This window comes from Monodon monoceros, unplaced genomic scaffold (assembly GCF_005190385.1).
Source record: "Monodon monoceros isolate NGI ecotype Baffin Bay Population unplaced genomic scaffold, NGI_Narwhal_1 Super_Scaffold_19, whole genome shotgun sequence".
Lineage (NCBI taxonomy): Eukaryota > Metazoa > Chordata > Mammalia > Artiodactyla > Monodontidae > Monodon > Monodon monoceros.
In genome coordinates this window covers 42,232,384-42,255,664 of record NW_021703775.1, presented here as the reverse complement: position 1 = coordinate 42,255,664, position 23,281 = coordinate 42,232,384, and the positions used below count along the sequence as shown (strand labels likewise).

The window sequence follows — 23,281 nt, the reverse complement described above, 5'->3', positions numbered from 1 at the left end:
TGTGGGATTTTTATTTACTTGAAGCCATATTATATGAATCCCATGTCAATATTACAAATTTAAGTTAATAAAAATCTGAAGAGGTTTTATGACTCACTACCAAATGAATCATAATCTAAAATTACAAAATTCAATATGCATTACTATAAAAAATTATTTCCCATCCACAATATAAATCTATTACAAATTCACAATTTCAAAAACATGAAAATAAACTATATAATTACCATTACAATTTCAAGAGCAGGAAGAATCCCCAACTTTGCCAAAGTTTTGAAAAATGCATCCCTGTTTTGAGGTTGTAATGTCTGAGAAAATGCACAAAATTCCTTGAAGAAATTAACCTGTAATGTTACAAAGAATAGTGAGAAGTTGACACACATTAAAAGTAACTCTGAGGCAAACTGTAATGTGATCTGCCACAGTGTGGAATTAACCTTCTCAGGGACCTAGAGTTTTTAGGGTATCCTGGCTCCTCAAAACCTAAAGAACATAGAAACCATGCTATAATAAATGGTGGCTGGGTTTTCAGGGAACACTCATAAAGCACAATTCAATTTTTAAGAATTGTAAGGAACATCAGAGATTTCCTAGGATAAAGGGCTAATTTTATAAATGAGAAAACTGAGAAATAACTATACCAAAGATGACGTGGCTGATTTTAAGTCAGCAATCTTTCATTACTTCTTTAGTATCTGATTATAAGGTTTGAAAAACTGGCAAACTGCTGGTACACAGCAGTCACCATTCTCTTTCCCCAAAGCATGGTTTATATCTCAAAAAAGTGATTACCAACACATTCTAAAGAAGAAAAACACTTTCAAGAACCAATTCAACATTCGTTTATTCAAGAAGGATTCTCCCTACCTCTTGTTTAACAAAACAAAAAAAGCATCTCAATAATGTATCTACAACCATAAAAATGTATGAGTTTGTATTTCTGTCCTAACATAAACCACGTCTTGATTTTGTAATTTATAAGGCACATATTCCCTCACTGGGAGGAATAAAACCACATCAAAATATCTCTAAAATCTTCTATGATATACAAAACAGTAAGTTTTAGAAACTTTGCAAATAATCATTTTATAGTATAATTTAAACACAGGTGACCCTTGAACAATACAGGGGTTGGAGTGCCCGTCCTCCACTAAGTCAAAAACCTGTGTGTAACTCTATAGTAGGCCCTCCATATCTGTGGTTCCGTATGCAACCTTGGACCATGTAGTTCTGTAGTATTTACTATTGAAAAAAATCTGTGTCTAAGTGGAACCTGCAGTTCAAACCCACGTTGCTCAAGGGTCATCTGTTTATATCTTCCATACTAATTACAAAAATTTTTCTTTTAAATTAACAATTTCAATATTAAAAGCTGTGTATGCCAAAAGAGTAAGTGCTCTTTAAGGGTGTGAATTTCAGTAATAAATAACTTACCAATTCACGTCGTTTATCATCATCCGTGGCCTCATCTGTTAATTGTGCAAAAACTTCAGACAAAAACTTTTCATCTTCCTACAATGAGAAAAAATAATTACTATGAATAAAAGTATAAAGTTATACTCATTTATATGATTTCACAAACTATAATAAAAGTAGCTGAAAACCTAAGAGCAATTCCATTACAAAACCTAAAATTCCAGGTATATTCATATTATAATTTTCAAAACTTGACTACACCATTCAATATTAGTTAGACATATTAATACCTTGTTTAATCAGGAACCTCAACTATAAAGAACTCTTTGAAAAACAAAAAATAGATGTTCAAGAGGTCATGCATGAAAACTCTATTTACCCTAACCGAGAGCCTCTCTAGCTCCCTTTCAGGGTCTATTTATTTACGCTTAATTTAAACGTAATTCAAACAAGTCTGAAGATCTCATTATTAGTCCACAGTGGATTAGAAAAATGAGAGTTACAAACACGGCAATAAAGAACACTGAATTCTGGCAGTGATAAGATTATAAAGGTTAACTGTGATTATCTTTTGGTGATGGATTATGAGTGATTTTCTTTTTTGCTCATCTGTATTTTCCAATTTTCTATAATAAATATGGACAATTAAATTACAAAGGAAAAACTGACATGAATATTGAAATTTACTTTAGAGAAGATTTCCATCAAAATGTGCTGAAAGTTATGCTTTTAAGTTTCAGTAATCTTCAAAATTCACTTTTATGAAATATAATTTGAATACTTTTAAGTAATTAAAATAGCATAACCTAAAAATATTTGTAATAGTGATAACTGCATGGTTGATAATAAAATCAAAGCATGACATATAAAGGATATAGCTAATACACCTGCCCTTTCTCTTACTGTGAATCATCCATGAAGTGGTATCAATCCCTTAAAGCCTTTCTGAAATAAGGTAGAGCATATATGAAAAAATGAATGAAAAGCACTAGGTATGGTCATGGAAAATATAACATGCTCTCCCGCTAAACATCCTTTGGAGCTATTCAAAGACACATCACTGACAGATAACTCCTTTTTTGACTCAGAATAGTGTTCGTTTTGTTATTTAGTTGACTCCTTTTGGATCTTATGTATGGAGGCCTGAATCATCTATCTACCTTCTGAGAGAGTTCAACTACATAAATAATCTTTTACTTATCCCTCAAATCACTTTTTCATCTCAGTATTTTAGGTTTTGTGGAATAAGCACATATTTACCTCAACTTATACCTTTTATAAATTTTTATCTTCCTGCACCTCTCCCAGATTAAATCTTCCTTTCCTGTCTAAAGATTTTTAACTTTTTCAGAATCTTTTCATAGGAAAATATTTCCAGTTCTTTGATAAATGCAATTTCCCATTTAAATTCTTCTTATATGACTCATTATTTGTTTGCTGATGGCTAGAACTGCATAAAGTATTACAGAAGCAATTTCAAGTATTACAGTCTGCTAGGAGAATGCTTTCCGATTCCTAGTATATTTCTTTTCTGATCTCTAACATTATTTTTGATATTATTCTACACAAGCACTCTGTTCCAATGTATTAAGGGAGCGATGTTAGGTAGCTTAAAGCCTATCATAAATATAGCTGGAAAATTTCCCCTAAATCCCTGGTTCTTCAAGTAATTAGTTTCTTTAGATCACTTTAGTTTTTCTTTTCTATTTCATTTTAAGAGCTTTTAATAAATCATAATTATTTTAAGTCATATTGTGCATGTTTACTATTTTGGATAACAAAACCTTAAAGGGAAAAGATGAGCTGCTCCTAAAAAGTCTGAAATCGAACTTTTTTCTTTGCGATGATGTAAAAATGGGCACACACACAAAACCAAAATCCCAAACCTAGGACCCATGCAACATTAAAAATTCTAAAAGGATCACGTAGACACAGAAATTTAGAATTAGATGAGGCTTTAACAGAGTACCTAGAGATTGCCTAGTCTAATTTTAAAAGTCCAGCCCAAAGAATGGATTTATCAGAAGCTAGCTAGTGATAAAGATGGATTTAGAATCCTGGTCTCCTGCATAATGAAGTTCTGTCACTCCCACAACAGAAAATATACAGGATAGATTCCTAAGTAGGAATCAAACCAAAGCAAAATATACACACAAACTAGAATGGGCCAAGTCCAGTATGATAAAATTTAATACATTAAATCCTACATTTGAGTCCAAAAACCTCTAAAACAAAACCATATTATTGCAAAGTTGTTTTCTTAATGGTGTTGGAAGATTTTACATATTAAATTAATGGGATGAAAGGTTAGAAATTTCTCTTTCAGTGCTGAAATCTTGCAAAATATGTCAAAAAAGAACTAAACCACTGATCCCACTGGGTTTGTTTTTCACCCAACTCTTATCTATGGAATAGTGAAAATTTATGTAACATGCTAAAATGTCAACATTTGAGATACCTGTCCTTAATCATTTCTAGTGCAGGGAGAAGTTAAAACTTCTTGTTCTGAAAAGGATCTTAACTCTATAGCTGTCTGTGTGGAAATAACCTCAATTTACTGGCTTTTTGGAATTTAATTTATAAAACATTTTAAAGTATATTTCTCAATTCTGGACACAAGGGATTTTGACCTGTAATTAGGTAGAAAATTCAGGTTAACTAAAATCTTATGTCCCTGTCATGGTTACGATAATCTCAACATGTATTAGAGTACATACTAGGAGCCAGTGACCACCCTAAGTGCTTTCATATAATTTCTCAGTTAATTAACCTAATTTAGGTTAGGAGTTATCTATGTAGTTTTATACTACCTCATTTTGGTCGAGTTAGATAAAATTCTTACATTTTTACTTGCCCTATGTAACTAATGCAACAACAGGCTAATACTTATTTAAGAAGCTACAGATATGCATACTAGTTAGCCAGATGGGTATGTGGAAACATCTAATGCCTGCAGGGAAATCTCAGAGATGGGCTTTAGGAAATGAGCCTTTAGAGGCCAATGGCCATAATCTTGCTTTCTTCTCACACACTGTTGAAAACAGAATTCAGCATCACGGCTGACACGTAAGAGATAACGAAGTGGTAAACCTTAAGTAAACAACAGGTAGCTCATGACATCTGGCTATTTCATAAAATGCCTCTCATGGACCAGAAATGAGTAAAACTTGGTTTATATAAGTATAACTTTCACAAATAGACCTATGACAGAATGTATAAAATGACATAGAAAGTTATAAATATTTACAGATTAGTTTGCATAATTTATTTTCAAAACATAAAAAGCGTTATGATTTACTATTATGGAGTTGGCAACTCTTCTGAAGTCAAAAGCAGTCATTTGAAAGCTACACTTGAGCTTCTGTTACTGGGTCCTTTATATCAACTACATTGACTATGGGTTTATTTCCAGTCTCCTGAGACTATAACTTTTTCTGTCAGCAAGTGAAATGGCATCCTGAATTGTACAATATGGTTTTAAAAAGTGGGTCCCATGTATTATAAATGGAACCTAATGTGTAAGTCCAACTTGCCTCACACTTATTACTGTGGAATAATGAAAAACTGCCTGGTGAAAGAATTATCAAGGAAGTAAATCCTATACAAAAGTAAAGTTATAATGGTGAATAATGGTTGGAAGTATCATGAAATGGGATCTCATAGGTAAGTACTAAGACAGACATTCTTAACTTTTTGGTCTCAGGACCCCTTCAAATACTTAAAAACTGCTGAGGAACCCAAAGAGCTTTTATTATGTGGGTTATGTTTATCAGTATTTACCATAATTAAAACTGAGATGCTTAAAAACATTAATTTTCATTAAAAAATAAGCTATTATGTTTGTATAAATATTTTTTAATGAGAAACAAATGTATCATCCAAAATCATAAACATTTAGAAAGAAGAGTGGCCTTGTTTTACATTTTTGCAAATCTCTTTAATGTTTGGCTTAACAGAAGACAGCTGGATTCTCACATCTCCTTCAGCATTCAATCCATTGTGATATGTTTTTTTTTGTGTGTGTGTGGTACGTGGGCCTTTCACTGTTGTGGCCTCTCCTGTTGCGGAGCACAGGCTCCGGACACGCAGGCTCAGCGGCCATGGCTCATGGGCCCAGCCGCTCCGCGGCATGTGGGATCCTCCCAGACCAGGGCACGAACCCGTGTCCCCTGCATCGGCAGGCGGACTCTCAACCACTGCGCCACCAGGGAAGCCCGATATGTTGTTTTGGTTGAAGTACATGAAGAAAATACAGCCTCACGGTGACAGGAAGTTGGAAAAGGAAAAACTTCACAGACTTCTCTGAAACGGCTTCAGGTACTCCCAGGGGTCCACAGACATTACTTGAGAACCACTAACTACACTAAGTACTATAGTAGCAGCTCAATAAACTTAGTGACTGATGTGTAAATAACAAAGGCAGTTATGCAGGAAACTGTTAGTATACTATCACAAGTAAAGTAAAATCTTCAAAATCATGCTTACCAAACTGTTAGGGTATAAAGGATTAACATGATATAAACATGGTATAAGACTCCTACTTTACAACTCAAGGAGAGAGAATAAAATCAACTTCCATAGCAAATAATTTGACTATCATTTACTGAAAATTAATGAATGTTTCTCAATTCTGGCTGCACATCTGAATTATTTCGGAAGCTTTAAGCACACACACTCACGCATATCCCCAATAATAACTAGGTCTCACAAAATGGAATAAAAAATATTAAAAAAAACAGCTGCCTCTGTTTCAGATGATGAAAAAGTTCTGGAAATGGATAATGGTGATGGCTGCATAACACTGTGAATGTACTTAATGCTATGAATTGTACACTTAAAAATTGTTAAAATTTTGAATTTTAGGTCATGTATGCTCTACCACAAGTTTTTAAAAACAAAAAGTTAAAAAAAAAAACCCAGCTGCATGATAGGACATTTAGAAATATAAAAGGTCACTTTAAGAAATGAATCTTCTTCAGAAAAAATGAGATAAAGCCCTGTTTTCTACGCTTGATAGTACAATTAAAGTAAACAAAAGAAATCTTTCAAAACGAAGGAATGAACACCAGCTTAACTATTAAGGGGACTAAATATCTGAAAACAAAATTATGAAGAACACCTCAGTTTACTTACCTGCAACATGCTGACTATTTCAACTTTGTTGAAGAAAATAAAAGATGTAAGAGTAGAAAGAAAATTCTCTTCAAAAACTGATGGTGTAGGCAAAATGATGTCCTGAATGTACTGTACCCTGTAAGTCTGATGTATTTTTTGCCTTAGTTCAGAGTCTGTTATTGGTATAACTTCCTTAAACTTTGCAGTTTTGGTCAAGAATTCTCTGTGCCTTTTTGGCTGAGCCAAAGCAGGGTCATATTCAAGGCATCCCACGACATCCATGATACACTCATCAGAAAACATTACCTCAAACAGAGTTGCCTTATTTAGGAATAAGATTCCTCTAATAATTTCATACAAATGGTGTAAGCCTTCAGTGTTTTCTAGGTTCTCACAAGCTTGGAACAGCTGCAGTAGTTTTTTAATATAGCCTTCATTTTCCAAGGCCAGAGCCAGCTTTTCCCTACGGATAGGTGAGGAGAGAACTGAGGTAACTAAGTCAGCAATCTCTTCAAGTTTATTGAGTTCACATGTGGGCAGGTCAATCAGATGACTGGTTTCAGGCATTTCTTCAAATCGTTCTTCTTCTGATTCATCAATGAGGTCCTGTGTGACTTCCACTGATGGATCCTTACCTTGAACCTAAAAATATCCAAGTACAGCTGGTTACCTTAAAATACAAAAGAATTCAGAATTTTGGGAATCAAATCACTGATCATTCAATTTTTTTAAAAAAATAAACTTCTTTTTTTTGGGCCACGACTCACAGCATGTGGGATCCTAGTTCCCGACCAGGGATTGAACCCCTGCCCCCGCTAGACTGCTGGAAGTCCCCTGACTAGTGAATTTAAGTAAAAATCAATACTTTCAAGGAATCAATACTAATAGTCATTGTTAATTAAAAGTGAAGTCTAGAGGGGGAAAATACAAATAGTTTAGAGTCAGTTATTTGAGCCTTAAGTTACTGACTGCAGATGGTTTCACCTCTAAATTTCCCAACTTACAACTTGAGGTTAACTCTGATCCCTAATAACCTGAATATTTCAGCTAACGTTATGTTGTTTGATATTAAATTATGTAATAGCCACTTGCAGTTGTTTATTAAAATTCACTCTACCTAGTAGAGTGAATTTTGCAGAAAGTAACTCTCTTCTGTTGGTCCCCCAAAATTACTACGTATGACAAAGCACCATCACACTGGCTTAACAAGGACACTACTGAGTTCAACCCAAATTAAAACCCAACTCCCTGTATATTCAAGAGTAAGAAAATATGATTTCCTCAAAATACTTTTGAAATTCACTTTTGGAAAAGTATTTGCTTTTGCTCTGAGCCTGAAGCTGATAAATAGACTAATAAATAAAGTCTATTCTTTTAAAAACTGGCATTCATTTAACATCTGTGATAAAGCCTTCAAGTATTATCTAGATAAAAATCACAACATAATGAATAAAGAACTGCTTTATGATTCAGGTTGACTACTTTATGATTCAAGAAAAGCATGGCTAACAAATTTTCTATAATGAATTACTCTAACAAAAAATGTTTAGAACTTTACTTTTCATAAAGTTTTCTAATTCATAATCCAAGAGTGCAATCATCCTCTCTTCTCCACCTTAAAACATCTCGAATATCCTAAGCAGAAAAAGTTCCACAAATTTCCAAATCCACCAAAGCAACATATGAAAAAAGACCTAAGAACTCAGAGAAAAAAGTAGACAGATATACTGATGCATACAAGATACTTTTTTTCCCTAGAGGAATGAGAGTATTTCTTTTACTTCTGAGTTCTCAACAGAGTAGCTGGGCTTAGGGAGGATGACACATAAATGTAAGAGAAAATATAAGTAACAAGGTCATAAGAACAGTTCAGATAAAATGCCTTGGAAACTCAGAGGAAGGGAAATTCCAGCTCTTGGGGCGTGGGTGAGCACAGAACACAAGGAAGGAATCATAAAAGCAGTGGCATTTCATAAAAAGGAATGAAACTGGGTCATTTGTAGAGTCGTGGATGGATCTAGAGACTGTCATACAGAGTGAAGTCAGAAAGAGAAAAATAAATATCGTATATTAATGCATATATGTGGAATCTAGAAAAATGGTACAGATGAACCAGTTTGCAGGGCAGAAACAGAAACACAGATGTAGAGAACAAACGTATGGACCCCAAGGGGGGAAAGTGGTGGGGGTGGGTGGTGGTGGTGGTGGTGGTGGGATGAACTGGGAGATTGGGATTGACATGTATACAGTAATATGTATAGAATAGATAACTAATAAGAACCTGCTGTATAAAAAAATAAATAAAATAAAATTCAAAAAAAGAAAAAAAAAAAAACAGTGGCATCTGAGATTTTAAATGGACCTTCAAAGATAGGTAAGATTCTGAGGGGAGATAAAGGTACCCAAAGTGCAAAGGGAAGAGCACAGAGCCAGAGAAATGGAAATACGTGACATGCATATGGCAAACAGCAAAAATGGAAATGTAGACTCTAGCCAGATCATGAAAAGTCAGGCTAAAAGACCTGCATTACTGTTCAGGGAAGTGAATGTGTAGCACTGTCCTTTAGAAAATTAACCTGGCATCAGCTGCATGAGACAAATTTGAAAATATAGATAAATTAGGGTGTTATTCCAAAGGCTACATGAACAACTGAATTTGGATAGTGATGTTGGGACAGATATGGGATAGCTACAAAAGAGAGAAGGAAACACAATGACCCTATAGTTTTAAACCCATCATTGGGAAGATTATGGCTTCTTTAACAAAAACTGGGAACGTGGGAGAGGAATGCTAGGAAGAGTTCAGTTTTATTAAGTTTGAGTTGTTTGAATATCCAGCTGGCAATTCAATCTGTGGGCCTACTACTCTGGAAAAAGAATAGGACAGAAGATAGAGATTTGGCATTAGGGTAACAGTTAAAGCCAGAAGACGACTCTGACACTAACCAGAGAAAAGAGAAAACGTAGTGTGAGGGGAAGGAAGAAGAATCAAAGGTTACAAAGAACAAATAAGAGGAAACCAGGAGTTAACTTACACTTCAAATGAACATAGTTTGCATATGTTTAAGAATAAAAGCACAGCTCCAGAACCATGCATGTAACCACTAGGTTACAGCATGTTTATTTCTTTGTTATCTAGTATTACCCCTTACAAGCTTCCTGGATTCATCCTGAACGTAACCCTGACTGATCTAATCTGTCAACATCACATAAACCCAAGTGTCTACCTGGATGACAATAGTGCTGTCCACCAGATATTTCTGGTTCTCCCTCTTGTGGCATGTGAGTTCATTGCTTCCATGAAGTTACATGTAGCTGTGTGACTTGCTTTGGCCAATAAAACGTGAGCAAAGTGCCATGTATAACTTCTGGGAAGAGCTTTCAAAAACCAGTGCTCTGATTTGCCACCTTTCTTTCCCACTTTGCAATAATCATGGAAGTATTAAAATGAATTCTCTATCAATTTGGGTCCCTGAGAGGCTCCGTTAAGCACAGCCCCTTCCTCTCCAATATTGGTCAAACAGCATTAAGGGGGCTTCCCTGGGTGCAGTGGTTAAGAATCCGCCTGCCAATGCAGGGGACACGGGTTCGAGCCCTGGTTCGGGAAGATCCCACATGCCGCGGAGAAACTAAGCCCGTGCGCCACAACTACTGAGCCTGGGCTCTAGAGCCCACAAGTCACAATTACTGAGCCCACGCGCCACAATTACTGAAGCCCGTGCGCCTAAAGCCCATGCTCTGCAACGAGAAGCCACTGCAGTGAGAAGCCTGTGCACTGAAACCAAGAGTAGCCCCCGCTCGCTGCAGCTAGAGAAAGCCCCCGTGCAGCAACGAAGACCCAACGCAGCCAAAAATAAATAATTTAAAAGAAAACAGCATTAAGGAATAAACCAAACTTTTGTTGTGGTAAGGTTCATGGTAAGTCCACACTATCAGTAGGCTTCTCGATGAAAATTTCTCTTTTCCACACTCCTATCCTAGTCCCTTATAGCTACTGCTTTAATTTTTTTCCCTTTTCAAGGGTCAAACGCTATTACTTTCCCCTTTAAGTCTCATAAGAGAGAACTTTTTCCCTTTGGGAAAAAAAGAGGCCATCAGTACTCAACTTCCTCCAACATTCTTCTTTTCCATCTCACAACTTATCTTTATTCAATTCCTTCATCTGTTTCAAAGAAAATGTCTCTACCCTTTTCTGAGGTTAGAACTTCCATATGTACTTCTGATTTTATGCTTTCTAAGAGCTCAATATGTATCAATTATCTTAGCTCTTTTTAAAAAAATTAATTAATTTGGTTGTGCTGGGTTTGAGTTGCCAGCAGGTAGGCTCCTTAGTTGTGGCTTGCCAGCTCCTTAGTTGTGGCATGTGGGCTCCTTAGTTGTGGCACGCGAACTCTTAGTTGCAGCGTGCATGTGGGATCTAGTTCCCTGACCAGGGATCGAACCCAGGCCCCCTGCACTGGGAGTGCAGAGTCTTAACCACTGTGCCACCACGGAAGTCCCTTAGCCCTTGTTTTTGTAATTTCTCTCCCCACAATGATTCTTTCGTTCTGTCATTCACCATTCCCCTTAAGATACTTATTGCTCTTTGAGCTGTCAATCTTTTTCAGAGAGGAGTTCTATTTTCTTATTATAAGGGGTTAAGAAATGACAAAGAAACAGGTTTTTTATTGAAATTGTTCTTTCAAAGGTCAGCAATGACCTCCCAGAATTAAAAAGTAAAACACAACGTATGGTTCTGTTGAATACAACACAGTAGCTGGGAGCAATAAACTAAATGTATACTCAGCAACATGGCTAGATCTTAAAAGTACAGTACTGAGTTGTGCAGTAAAAAATTAACCTTGCTAGACCAGCAGAGTGGCCAAACCTAACATTCCTTTCAAAGGCAGAAAAGTTTGCGTAAAAATCAATGACAAATGGGGAGGAGAAATGGTAACAGAGAGCAAAGGAATAAATAAATAGGTAATGTAATGAAGGAAATCTATTATTAACACTGGTGCCTTACAAAAAGCTCAGAGTAAGAGATGATATTCTCTTAGCTCAATTGTAACAGATGCCTGGAAGGGTGAAGCCATATGTTTCCCAAGTCTACCACTGCTCCTGGGACTCAACAAGGTCGAATGGAAGTCTGTAAGTCTACTTGATAGAGCTGACACCACCCTGGGAGACACTGTCATACAATATGATGAACTGGACCAATTATTAATGACTGAGTGGGATTCTTATAATGTGCCAGTATCTACTGACTCTTACTTTTTTCAGGTTACATCTACTACCATACCGCAATATGGTATAACATTGCTACTGTTGATCCAACTACCTCATGTACATAAGCCTTATGATAATATTGATATTATCATCAAATGTATTAGGAAACTGAATTAAAGCCTCCTTAGCATGTAATGTTGATAGAAAATGACTGGCATGAGGAATAAGTGGACTTACTAACTGTTAACCATCAGCTAATTTCTATACTAAAGAGTTCTCTACGAGTTTACCATAAGGTACAAACTGTGGTAGATCAAGGAGGGTAACGAGCAGTCAAAATAGTGCAAAAATATAAAAAGTAAATCATGGCTTTATAGGATAGAATAGTTGTTGCTTTAAATCTACTCCTAGCCCAGACTGACTCCTCCAAATGTTAGGCATATTCATACTGATACTATTGCTCTGTCATATAAATGCTACACTAAGTGTAGATGCTTAGACAAATATGACCATTTTGCTGTAAGTCTTGGCCAAGGGCCAAAGGGTGGCCTTTGCAGTAAAGAACTAATCTTGCCCAAAGAAAGGTTTGGACCTTGCCTAACTCCTGAGAGTCAACCTCTAAGCACTCTGAATATCCTATCTGTTGGGAGTTTTTTTGTTTACCTTGGGCTATGCTGGACAGTCCACATACATGTGTGGATGACTGTATGGTTTATGGAGGAGATCTGGGGCCACACAATATCAGCTCAACCTCTGGGAGTGCTGGAAGCTAGAGTTAGCCACATGGGTATTCAGCCTGCTTATATGACTAACACCCCAATGAAAATGCTGGGCACAAAGGTTTGGGTAAGCTTCCCTGGTCAGTAATACTCTGTACATGTTGCCACCCATCGCTGCTGTGAGAAGTTAAGTGCTGTCTGCATGACTATTCTGAAAAGAGAAAATTGGATACTGACGCCTGGAACTCTCCTAGACTCTGCCCGATGTGCCTTTTCCCAATGGTAATTTTAACCTGAATCACATCATTGTAATAAACTGCACCATGAGTATAATAGCTTTGTGGAGTTCTCTAAGTCTTTCTAGTGAATTAGTGAACCTGTGAGTGGTCTTGGGGACCTCCCGAACTACATGAGTGAAAAGAGTAAAAAACAAATTTCAGCGAAAAGTTCTAAGACAAAAATACAAAGTCATTAAGAATATATATATATATCCAAGAACATATATTAAACAGCATGTGCTGAGGTGTGGGGAGGGGAAAAGTGGGGCAAAGTATAACTGAATATGCTGATCACTGGAAAATATTATCCACAATATAAATTTATGTTCTAGCAGGCATGTAATTCAACACCCTAGTTCTAAATAAGATGTTTGTCTTCTGTTTTATTCACTCATTCTTCAAATATATACCGAGTACATACACAACGTGTGCCAGTTGCCATGCTGGTATTGGAGGGAGAAAACAAAATAAAATATCACGTTTCAGTAATTTATCATAAAAAAAGGTTAGTCTTTATATACTGCTATTAATATTCTGAACAGCCTTATAAATATTATGGAAAAGTAATCTTTCATTTTGAAATTATTGCCTTCATTACTTACATGGAATATTTTCCCCCCCATTTCATAGATGAATGAATTCATGGTTTAAGTTTATTAAGAACAGAACAGCAAGTATTTATGAACTGCATATGTATGTCTGCAATAGAGGTCACTTTTTTTTAGATCTTACACCTCACTTTACAGAAGACTTTGCAAACTTAAAATTCAATCTCAATCCTTGGAGAGCACATGAGACAAAAAAGGGTAAAAATGAAGACCTTCTTGCCATCACCATCCACAGGTTTAAAAACAGGCAAAACAAAAAGGTGAAATATTAACAAAACAATTAGGATTATATTCTTATGTATATTGTACAAATTAAAGAAATAGCATATTTACTAATGTTTTCAACTGTTCATCAACTAGAATTCTAGTATGTATGTATACTAATAATGCTCCGGCAATACATGATGCATACATAGTCAGATAGGAGGTAGAAAGAAACAAACCATCAACTCCCAGATAAGAAAAGTTTAGTGATCTAGAGCCATATGTCAAATAAACTTTCTATGGAATGGTAAGATTCTTACTACACTTTCGTAGGCCACTTTATTACGCTGTTTGGCACTGTTATTGGGAGGACCAAGGAAAAAGAATGATTGTGGTCAGATCCATAAAACTAACTCAAGAACCGTCAGTGAGGGCTTCCCTGGTGGCACAGTGGTTGGGAGTCTGCTTGCCAATGCAGGGGACATGGGTTTGAGCCCTGGTCCGGGAAGATCCCACATGCCGTGGAGCAACTAAGCCCACGTGCCACAACTACTGAGCCTGCGCTCTAGAGCCTACGAGCCACAACTACGGAAGCCCACGGGCCTACAGCCTGTGCTCTGCAACAAGAGAAGACACCACAATGAGAAGCCTGCTCACTGCAACTAAAGAAAGCCCACACGCAGCAACAAAGACCCAACACAGCCAAAAATGAATAAATAAATAATATAAAAAAAGAACCTTCAGTGATAAGAATCCCTAGAGGTAAAGCTGATATAAGTGAAATGACGACAGTCAAAAAATACTATAGGGACTTCCCTGGTGGCACAGTGGTTAAGAATCTGTCTGCCAATGCAGGGGACATGGGTTAGATCCCTGGTCCAGGAAGATCCCACATGCCGCGAAGTAATTAAGCCCATGTGCCACAACTACTCAGCCTGCGCTCTAGAGCCTGCGCTCCACAGCAACAGAAGCCACTGCAACGAGAAGCCCGTGCACTGCAACGAAGAGTAGCCCCTGCTCACCGCAACTAGAGAAAGTCGGTGCTCAACAACAAAGACCCAACGCAGCCAAAAATAAATAAATTTATATTAAAAAAAACCCCTGTAATAGAAGATTAGACTAGGCAACCACTGAAACACAGTGATCTCCATTTACAGAAAATAGTAATTAAAAATGAATTTTATGATTTACCAACTGTCATGGCCCAGGTTTGCCCAAGGAGACATAACTGCTAAATGTAATGTGGTACCCTGAACGGGATTCTGGAACACTGACATTTAAGCTGAGGAAATCTGAATAAATGTAGAATTTAGTTAATAATAATGTATAAATAATAATAATACATAATAATGTATGAATATTAGTTCATTAATTGTGACCAATATGTATACTAATGTAAGATGCTAATAGGGAAAACTATTTAATAGGGGAAACTGTGAGGGGAGGAGATATCAGGCAGAGGAGCATATAGAAACTATTTTCTGCTCATGTTTTCCATAAATCTGACAGTTCTAAAATAAAAACTTCATTAAAAAAATTCCAATGCACAACTGAAACATATACTTCACTTAAAAAAAAAATTCTAGTTACCCTGAGAGTTACCACCTATATCCTGCTACACTGTAAGTTCCTTCTGAGTTGAAGTCATGAGCACTTTGGATTATTAGTGTCTGGCACACAGTTACCCATAAACATTATGCAAACAGGTGACCAAATATTAAAGAAAATTCTAAAAGCCTTAGAACATAACTACTTAACCTTTTTTCTGTTAGAAGATCTTGACATTTTGTAGGGTATTAATTATGAATATATGCTATCAAAATCTAAAGTGGTAAAACAAAATTACAACTTGAAAAAAAATTTCAAAAATTTTGATGTATAACATAGAAGACATTTGTAGGTTAGGTTATCAAATTCTCACATGAAGATATTATCTTTCCACATTCTAATACACATCTGTTAGATATAATGAAAAAAATAAATCATGAATGCATGCAAACTTAAGTTAAACATTACTAAAATAACCTTACCTGACAAATTTTTTCCCAGATCTCATCACAGCCAGCTTTTTCCTGAAAACTTAGTGCCAGATCATAGTTCTCAGCTTCTGACCAAACAATTAATGTATCCTGTTTAAAAATAAAGATTTCTGTATCATCACACCAGAAATGAAACAACTACAAAGTATAAATAAAAATCAAGAGGACAGGAAACAGCACAGCAATGCCCTCAGGTAAGTGCAATTAATGTACACTCAAATGACATCATATAACTGTATTTTGTTATCCTTTGAAATTTTAGTAATATCTGGCAATGAAGTCATAGCTTTGGTACTGAAAATGACAGTGAGCAATTTTCTGAAACAAAAAATATTAAAACATGTTAGCAGGCTCTAGCTCATGTTACCAAGATAATGTTTAATGTAAAGTCTAGCATTCTTGGCCAAAATATCATGTAGACATTCTAATCATCTACTTCCTATTGTTTCCAGAAAGTCAGCTGTTCCACTCACTAACCACCTACCCGTTTATGTTTCCCTTTAAGCCGGTTACCAGTAGGCTAACTAAATAGCTGAAAATTATCCTAAGGTTTGACCCTTTCTATTTTTGCCTTTTTAAAATTTGGAAAAGCCTTCAGGATATTAAGGAATGTGAAACAATGGTGATAGAAAATACTTGCTCTACCTGTATTACCAACAGCACCTAGTTCAGCAGCTTAGATAGTAAAAAATTAAAAACCTCAGTTTCAGATAAGTGTTTTTCTGGATGTCCTTAATTATATCCCTCCCAAAAGGTTATGCCTTTAGGGAAAAGTTGTCAACTCCCTTATTAAAAACTAAGGTTTGGTTTTAAATTAAAACATGCAAGTTTAAACACGAAAATCACTATGCAACACCTAAATGAAATGGACTTTTAAAGGATACATAATAATGAAAGTTTAATATGGCCAAAACTTTGATTTAGAAAAAATGCACATTTAAGTTTATTCCCTAATTATCAAAAATATAATCTATGAAAGCACCTTATATTTATTAATTGTTCAGCTGACAGTACTTATAAATAGTATGCTGATATTAAAAAATATATAAAATTAAAAGTTAGCCCCAGGGACTTCCCTGGTGGTGCAGTAGTTAAGAATCCGCCTGCCAATGTAGGGGACACGGGTTCAATCCCTGGTCCGGGAAGATCCCACATGCCGCGGAGCAACTAAGCCCGTGTGCCACAACTACTCCACCCATGCGCCACAACTACTGAAGCCCGAGCGCCTAGAGCCCATACTGAAACAAGAGAAGCCACCGCAATGAGAAGCCCTCACACTGCAATGAAGAGTAGCCCCCGCTCGCCGCAACTAGGGAAAGCCTGCACGCAGCAATGAAGACCCAATGCAGCCAAAAAAAAGAAAAAAGTTAGCCCCAGATTAATAAAGACAAAGTTTTAAAAATGAAAACATTTCAATACTTTGGTAGCTCATCCCTTAATTAATCTAGGCCTCAGATGAATACTTATCTGCTGTGTGATCAGGTAAGAAGAACACTGAAAATCTGTGTTCTAGCTTCTGGCTGGCCATGCTTCTTGGAAGGGATATTTGCCATCAGCTATTCTAAAATTTTATCAGGTTGTTTAAAAACCTTTAGTGGCTTCCACCATGTAGAGAAGAGGTTGTGAAATCTTTTTAAAAAACCAGTAGAATGCTTTTTATAAACAAAATTTTAGTAAGAATCTCCATTAAAAAAAAAAGAGAGATAAAAACAAGGCTATTCTAGTTAAAGCACTAGGGCACCCACACAAGCTCCATGTTCTTTCCTCAGTTCCTCAGTTGTTTTTTTAGAGCACTCCTCAAAACAGCTACATGAACAGTGCTCTCCAAACTTTTAAAAACCGTGTGCCTCCAATTACTTACATATTATATACAGAAGTATAATATTACTATAGCCATATTTTATAAAACATACAGTAAAACAGAAATTAAAAGGCTTATATAAAGATTAAATAAGCAATATTTAAAAATGTTTAAACTGCAATGGCTCCATATCATTATTATTTAGAATTTTAAGACCCAATATAGTTAGGGCACAGTATATCCATAAATGATAGGAGATACAAATCCGTATTTAGTGACATCCTTTTAATAATTCTGAATTTTGGGGGAGGGGAAACTTTTTGTAATATCTATTTTATCATTATTTCAGCTTTGTCACTTGCCTGACAGATTACACTAGGAGTGTAAATGTCAGCTGGACCATTATCTTGTTCACTTGCACTTACAGTACTGTTTTCAACCCATTTTAAGGCACATGCTCCTTTTGTTAGGGTTTCAGGTTAGTTTAAATTGGAAAATATCTGTAAACAGTTATCTGCACATACAGGCTATAACTCACAATAGGCGGAGAACACTTTTCATGGAAACGTTACTCTTCTCTCAGAATACTATTCTTATTTTTGACTCTTGACCGCATGACTTTATTAAATATTCGCAAAATTCAACTTCTCCTTTTGATACAATAAACAGGTTTCTTCTCCAATGATTCATACTGTGCATTCTATTTTGGAGATCACTATTACAACAGAATGAATGAAATTCAAAACCATTTATCCAGGCATACAAGGCCCTTTGCATTTTGGTTCCAATCTACCTTCTGAGAGAAAAGTCGAAGCAATGAAGCAACGAAGTCTGAATTAAGATAACTGAGTCCCCTTCTTCCTATCATTTTCTTTTGTTCTTTCCTTCCCATTCTTAACAGTAAACTCTTACCCATAAGCCAGTCAAAATCCCAGAAACTAAATAGAATTTATATTCAGAATCCTTTTTCAATGCAAAGAGGACTGACCTTGGCAGATGGTTAAAAACATACATTCCCATGCTTCTCCCCTGGGTACAGGTCTGGAGTAAAGCCCAAGAATTCTTATTTTTAACAAGGGTCTCGGGTAATTCTTTGGGTAAGTCAAAATTGAGAACATGACCGAACTGTATCTCTAGTTGGTAAACAGAGGATAGGGAAGTGCCATCAAGAGTAGGCACCTTCCATCTCTATGCACCTATCCCAAATGGGTGACAAAATCCATCTTTCCTTTTCCTCCTCCTCCACATCTTACTGTCTCAGAAAAAAGTTCCCATAAGAACAACTCCTTAGAACTGCTTATTCCAAGGGTCAAAGTTCCTAGATGAGAGAATATAGAGATGGCACAAGAATACTGAAACCAGAATGAAGTGTCAAGTGGCACAGTTTCCTATATATCCAAAAAGCCTAGATTGAGTCAAGCCCAATTTTTCATAGTAAAGTCTCTTTCAACCACTGTACTCTGTGACATATTTTTTCTAATCTGTACGTGGCACACATATCTTTGAGACGTTATTAATGCCTCTGTTTAAACCAAGGAAAGCTTAGAGTTTTCTTCTACTAACTAAAACACTTAATCACCACTATGTCCCTATGGAAGTCAGATTTAAAAATGAGCTTGCAGGGAGAATTATAATTGGTCTGGTCCTTAAAAAAAAACAAACAAAAAGGTGATTAAGTCCAAGTCCAGGATGGGAGTAAGACATGAGCTAGAGAAGCTTGACAATTTAGCCTTTACTGTATCAGGTTTTCACAGTGTAGTTTTATTATGCGAAATGGTTATTTTCAATCTTATATATTAAAAACATACTCTGGAGCCAATTACTGTTTAAATCAGAGGTTCTTAATCCAGAGTCTACAGACACCTTAAAATTTTATCTAAAACCTGCTGCATAATATCTATTTTGGGGAAAGAGTCTCCAGTTTTTATATATTCACAAAGGAATCTGTGACACATTTTTAAAGGGCCTAACAAACCAATGGATTATCTGTTTCAGTTTTCCTCCTTGATACTGATCTACTTCATTAACATGAATAGTATCTAGTCATGAAATAGTATCTAGTCATGAAATATCTGAGATCCTACTGCTTGCCAGACTAACCCTATTGCCCCCAATGACTCTGACAAAATTTTAAAAAAGCTCAAGTTTTTCAAAGGAATAATATTTTTTTAAAAAAAGGAAGATGGAAATATTAGATTCAATTTACAAGTTCAAAATCAATTTAAAGTCTGAAAATAAGTGAGATTAACCAGACAACGCAGCATGTAACTCTCTAGTAGTTCCTAATAGTAGCTGACTTAAACTCCTTCTGAGACAGATTTTTAAATAATAGTGTGGCATAACATATAATCCAAGTCAGACATGATGACACTACTTACAAACAATGGTAGTATCTTATCTTCTCAAAATCTGTGATATATTTGGGTACAATGGGCATAACCCTGAACTAGAATGAGGACCTGGGAGCACCACCCACAGTTTTACTGTCCACTATTTCGGTGACTTTCAGCAAAGTATTTAACTTCTTTGATTTTCTTTCCTTATTGGAAAAGAGGAAAATGCTGTCTACATAAGGATTATTGTAAGATTACTATGAATACAGTTATCTTATTGCACTTGTGTGTCAGGTACTATGGTAAAGCCCTTTTCATACATTAATTCACAACTATTATGTGAGTGAGGTAGCATCTCCATTTAAAAAATGAGATTCAGAGAAAATTTGCTCAAAATCATATAGCTAGAAATAACAGAATTAAAAAACTTAAGAGTATCCATCCAACTCTAAACCCATGTTCCTGTTACTATGCCCCATAAGAAATGTAAACAAATTCTAAAAGATGGCGAAGGTCTTAACAACTTGCTTCCCAAGCGTCTCCCCTGTAGCACTGTAAGAAACAGAAAGGATCCTAAAGAAGAAAGCCCCCTCTCCATCTGATTCCCAAAGATTCCTCCATTCCAGACCACCACCCAGAACACATCTCTACCAATCACTCTGCTCCATCTTTCCAACCTAATCATTCACGTCCTCTACTTGTGCACCTGATCTATAGTTCAAGGTCAGAGTGGACTCTACTCATTACAAATTCATGCTGTCATTTGAATGCAGCATTCACAATTGTATAAACCTCTTTCCCTCTCACATACTCATCAGTCCATTCCTCACAGTGGCTCTCAGGCTAAACACCAACATCCTTAATTTTATTGGATTATTTTGCCAATTAAGAGGTACAATAAGATAAGATCATTTGCATTTCCACCTTCATCTCAGTGGACATTCTTCTAACCAAAACCTAGAATATTCTCAGTCTTTCTCTTGGCAGGATATGAAACAGCATTTGCTGCCTGATTGGCCCTTCTTTCCTTACCACAATTATATTCTCCTTTGGTTTGAAGACAACACATTTTCCAGATGCTCTATTCTTTCCAACTGCTTATTCTTTCTTTACTGGATCTTCCTTCTTCCTGATTACCAAACACCTAATCCTGCAGCATGCCCTGTCAATTCTATCTTCCATATATATCTCAAATCTATCCACCTCCCCTCTTTGTATCTACTGCCATCACCCTAACTTGATTCAACATTATCTCTAGCTTGGACTGTGCTACACTCTCTCAACCAGTCTCCTAGTTATTGCCTCTCTTCAATTCTACAGATTGATATTACTATTTTGGATAATGTCACTTCTTTGCTGAAAACTCTTCAAAAGCTTTCAACTGCACTTTAAAAAACCAAACTACCGTTAGTGACCAAACCATAAGCAGAACTCAACCAAGTATTATTCGATGAATGAATAAATGTGGACAATTCACAAGACTCAGTCTTAAGCTCTGTTCTTTTCTCAATTTGTATCTACTCTCTCAAAGGAGATCCTCTTTTGCAGCTAAAAATAGTGTTTAATGATTCTCAAATCAGAATCTCCTGCATCAAACTCTCACTCTGTCTCTAGTCCCAGGTGTTCAATTTTAAGACCTTTCTATTTATTTTACTCCAAAGCCTAAATGAAAAAAAGGCACAAAACAATATATTGTTTGCTACCACTTATGTCAATAAAAGAGAGAATTTTATATATATATATATATATATATATATATAATTGCATGCATATTTGTTTACATATGCATAAAACCTCTAGCAAGATATACAAGAAACTGGTAACACTGGTGGCCTCTAGCAAGGGAAACTGTATGGACAGCGTCCAGGGTGTGAGAGACTTCATAAACACCTTCTGATTTTTAACAATGTGAATGTATTACCTATTCAAAATAAAGAACCTTTTGTTTTTTAAATAAACAAGTCTCTAACCCAACGATAAATGTAACCCTGCTTTCTCCTCAACTTCCCAGTTTCTGGAGAGAACCATCATTTTTGTGGCCCCAAGGCTCAAAAACACTACTAGTGACCTTTGATTCCTTGTTTTTCATATTTAATCATTCACCAAATCTTCCAGCACTTTCCTGAAAATGTACTGGAGTTCTTTTCCTTCTTTCCAATTCCATTTTCTACACGGGAACAGACTTTCATTTTCTTGATCTGAATTATTGCAAAGGTCTTGCTACCTAAAGTTCTTCTGTTTCGCTCCCTACCTCCAATTCATTATTCATGACATTGCCACACCGGCTTCCTAAACACAGTATCACTTTCATGTTAGGCTCCTACTCAAGAACCTATAATGGCTCCCTTTTGTTTAGCAAACCAAGCTCTCAAATAAGAAACCTCTTAGGCTTAATAATAGAAAGCAAATAGGCTTAATAATGCCTTTTGTGTCAGGTGTACTATTTCTTTCCCTATCATAGTTCCTTCAGCAGACACCACCAAGGAGAGTGAAGTTTTTCTCAATGACTGGCTCAAATCACTCTCTCCTTTTTCTAATTTTCTACTGCCCAAGTCTGTGGAATAAAGTTACTTTTCACAGTATTTTGTGTTGGTGCATACCTACTATATAATCTCAATTAAGAAACTTAACCTTTCTGTGCCTTAAGTTGCCTTATCTGTGAAATGCTTTCATGGACTCTTGATGAGGACTGAGTTAAAGCACTTTATCAGCTATCTTATTACTATTCTGTAACTGTTTCACTTGTTATGTATTATCTCCCAATAAAACCAGGATGAGGACTTCCTTATACATCTCTCCCAAACCCAATTAACACAAAATTGTGCTTAATATAAAAGGTATACACCCTATGAGTCTGCTTTTGATTTAGTCAAGTGGGATTCTATTGATAAATAAAATAGAATTTTGACACATGTATCAGGCACTTTATTCTGTGTTACACTGCATAATCATTCTCTTTTCTTTCTAACAGTGTTTCTTTAAATACTTCACAAGTTTATTGGCTCCTTTAGGTTAAGTATATCTTCTTCCCATCAACTATCAATACTTCGATATTACCCACAGTAAGCAAAGGAAGTGATGTGAATCAATGATTTCCTATTGATATTGAGTCATTTGACATTAAACTCAACTAATTCTAACTTATTTTGAACCCACAATTCAGTACTTAGCTCATTTTACAACTGTAATGTTAAAAGAAGAATGTTAAATATTCCTCTGTATTTATTCAATGAATTTTTAAAAATTAATTTTTATTGGCATAGTTGCTTTACAATGTTGTGTTAGTTTCTACTGCACAGCAAAGTGAATCAGCTATACGTATACATACATCTCCTCTTTTTTGGATTTCCTTCCCATTTACGTCGCCACAGAGGACCGAGTAGATTTCCCTGTGCTATAGAGTAGGTTCTTATTATACTCAATGTATTCTAATGTAGCAAAATTTCCTATAAACTATGAATGTCTCATTAACTCACTCAGGGCTTTTTTTTTAAATTAAAAACCCACTAATGATCAATATATTTCATATAAATTTTAGAAATAAGTAATTTTCTAGACTA

General features: G+C 35.9%; 1 protein-coding gene across 1 annotated transcript in view; it reads right to left on the bottom strand.

Moving 5' to 3' along the window:
* PPP4R3B (protein phosphatase 4 regulatory subunit 3B) overlaps positions 1–23,281 on the bottom strand; it is a 66,193-nt gene that overhangs the window by 38,587 nt on the left and 4,325 nt on the right. The window contains exons 3-6 of the mRNA XM_029231482.1: positions 15,579–15,677; positions 6,550–7,173; positions 1,435–1,512; positions 228–344 (exon numbers count right to left, since the gene is read on the bottom strand). Coding sequence (XP_029087315.1) covers positions 228–344; positions 1,435–1,512; positions 6,550–7,173; positions 15,579–15,677 — 918 coding nt within the window. The remainder of the gene's footprint in view (positions 1–227; positions 345–1,434; positions 1,513–6,549; positions 7,174–15,578; positions 15,678–23,281) is intronic.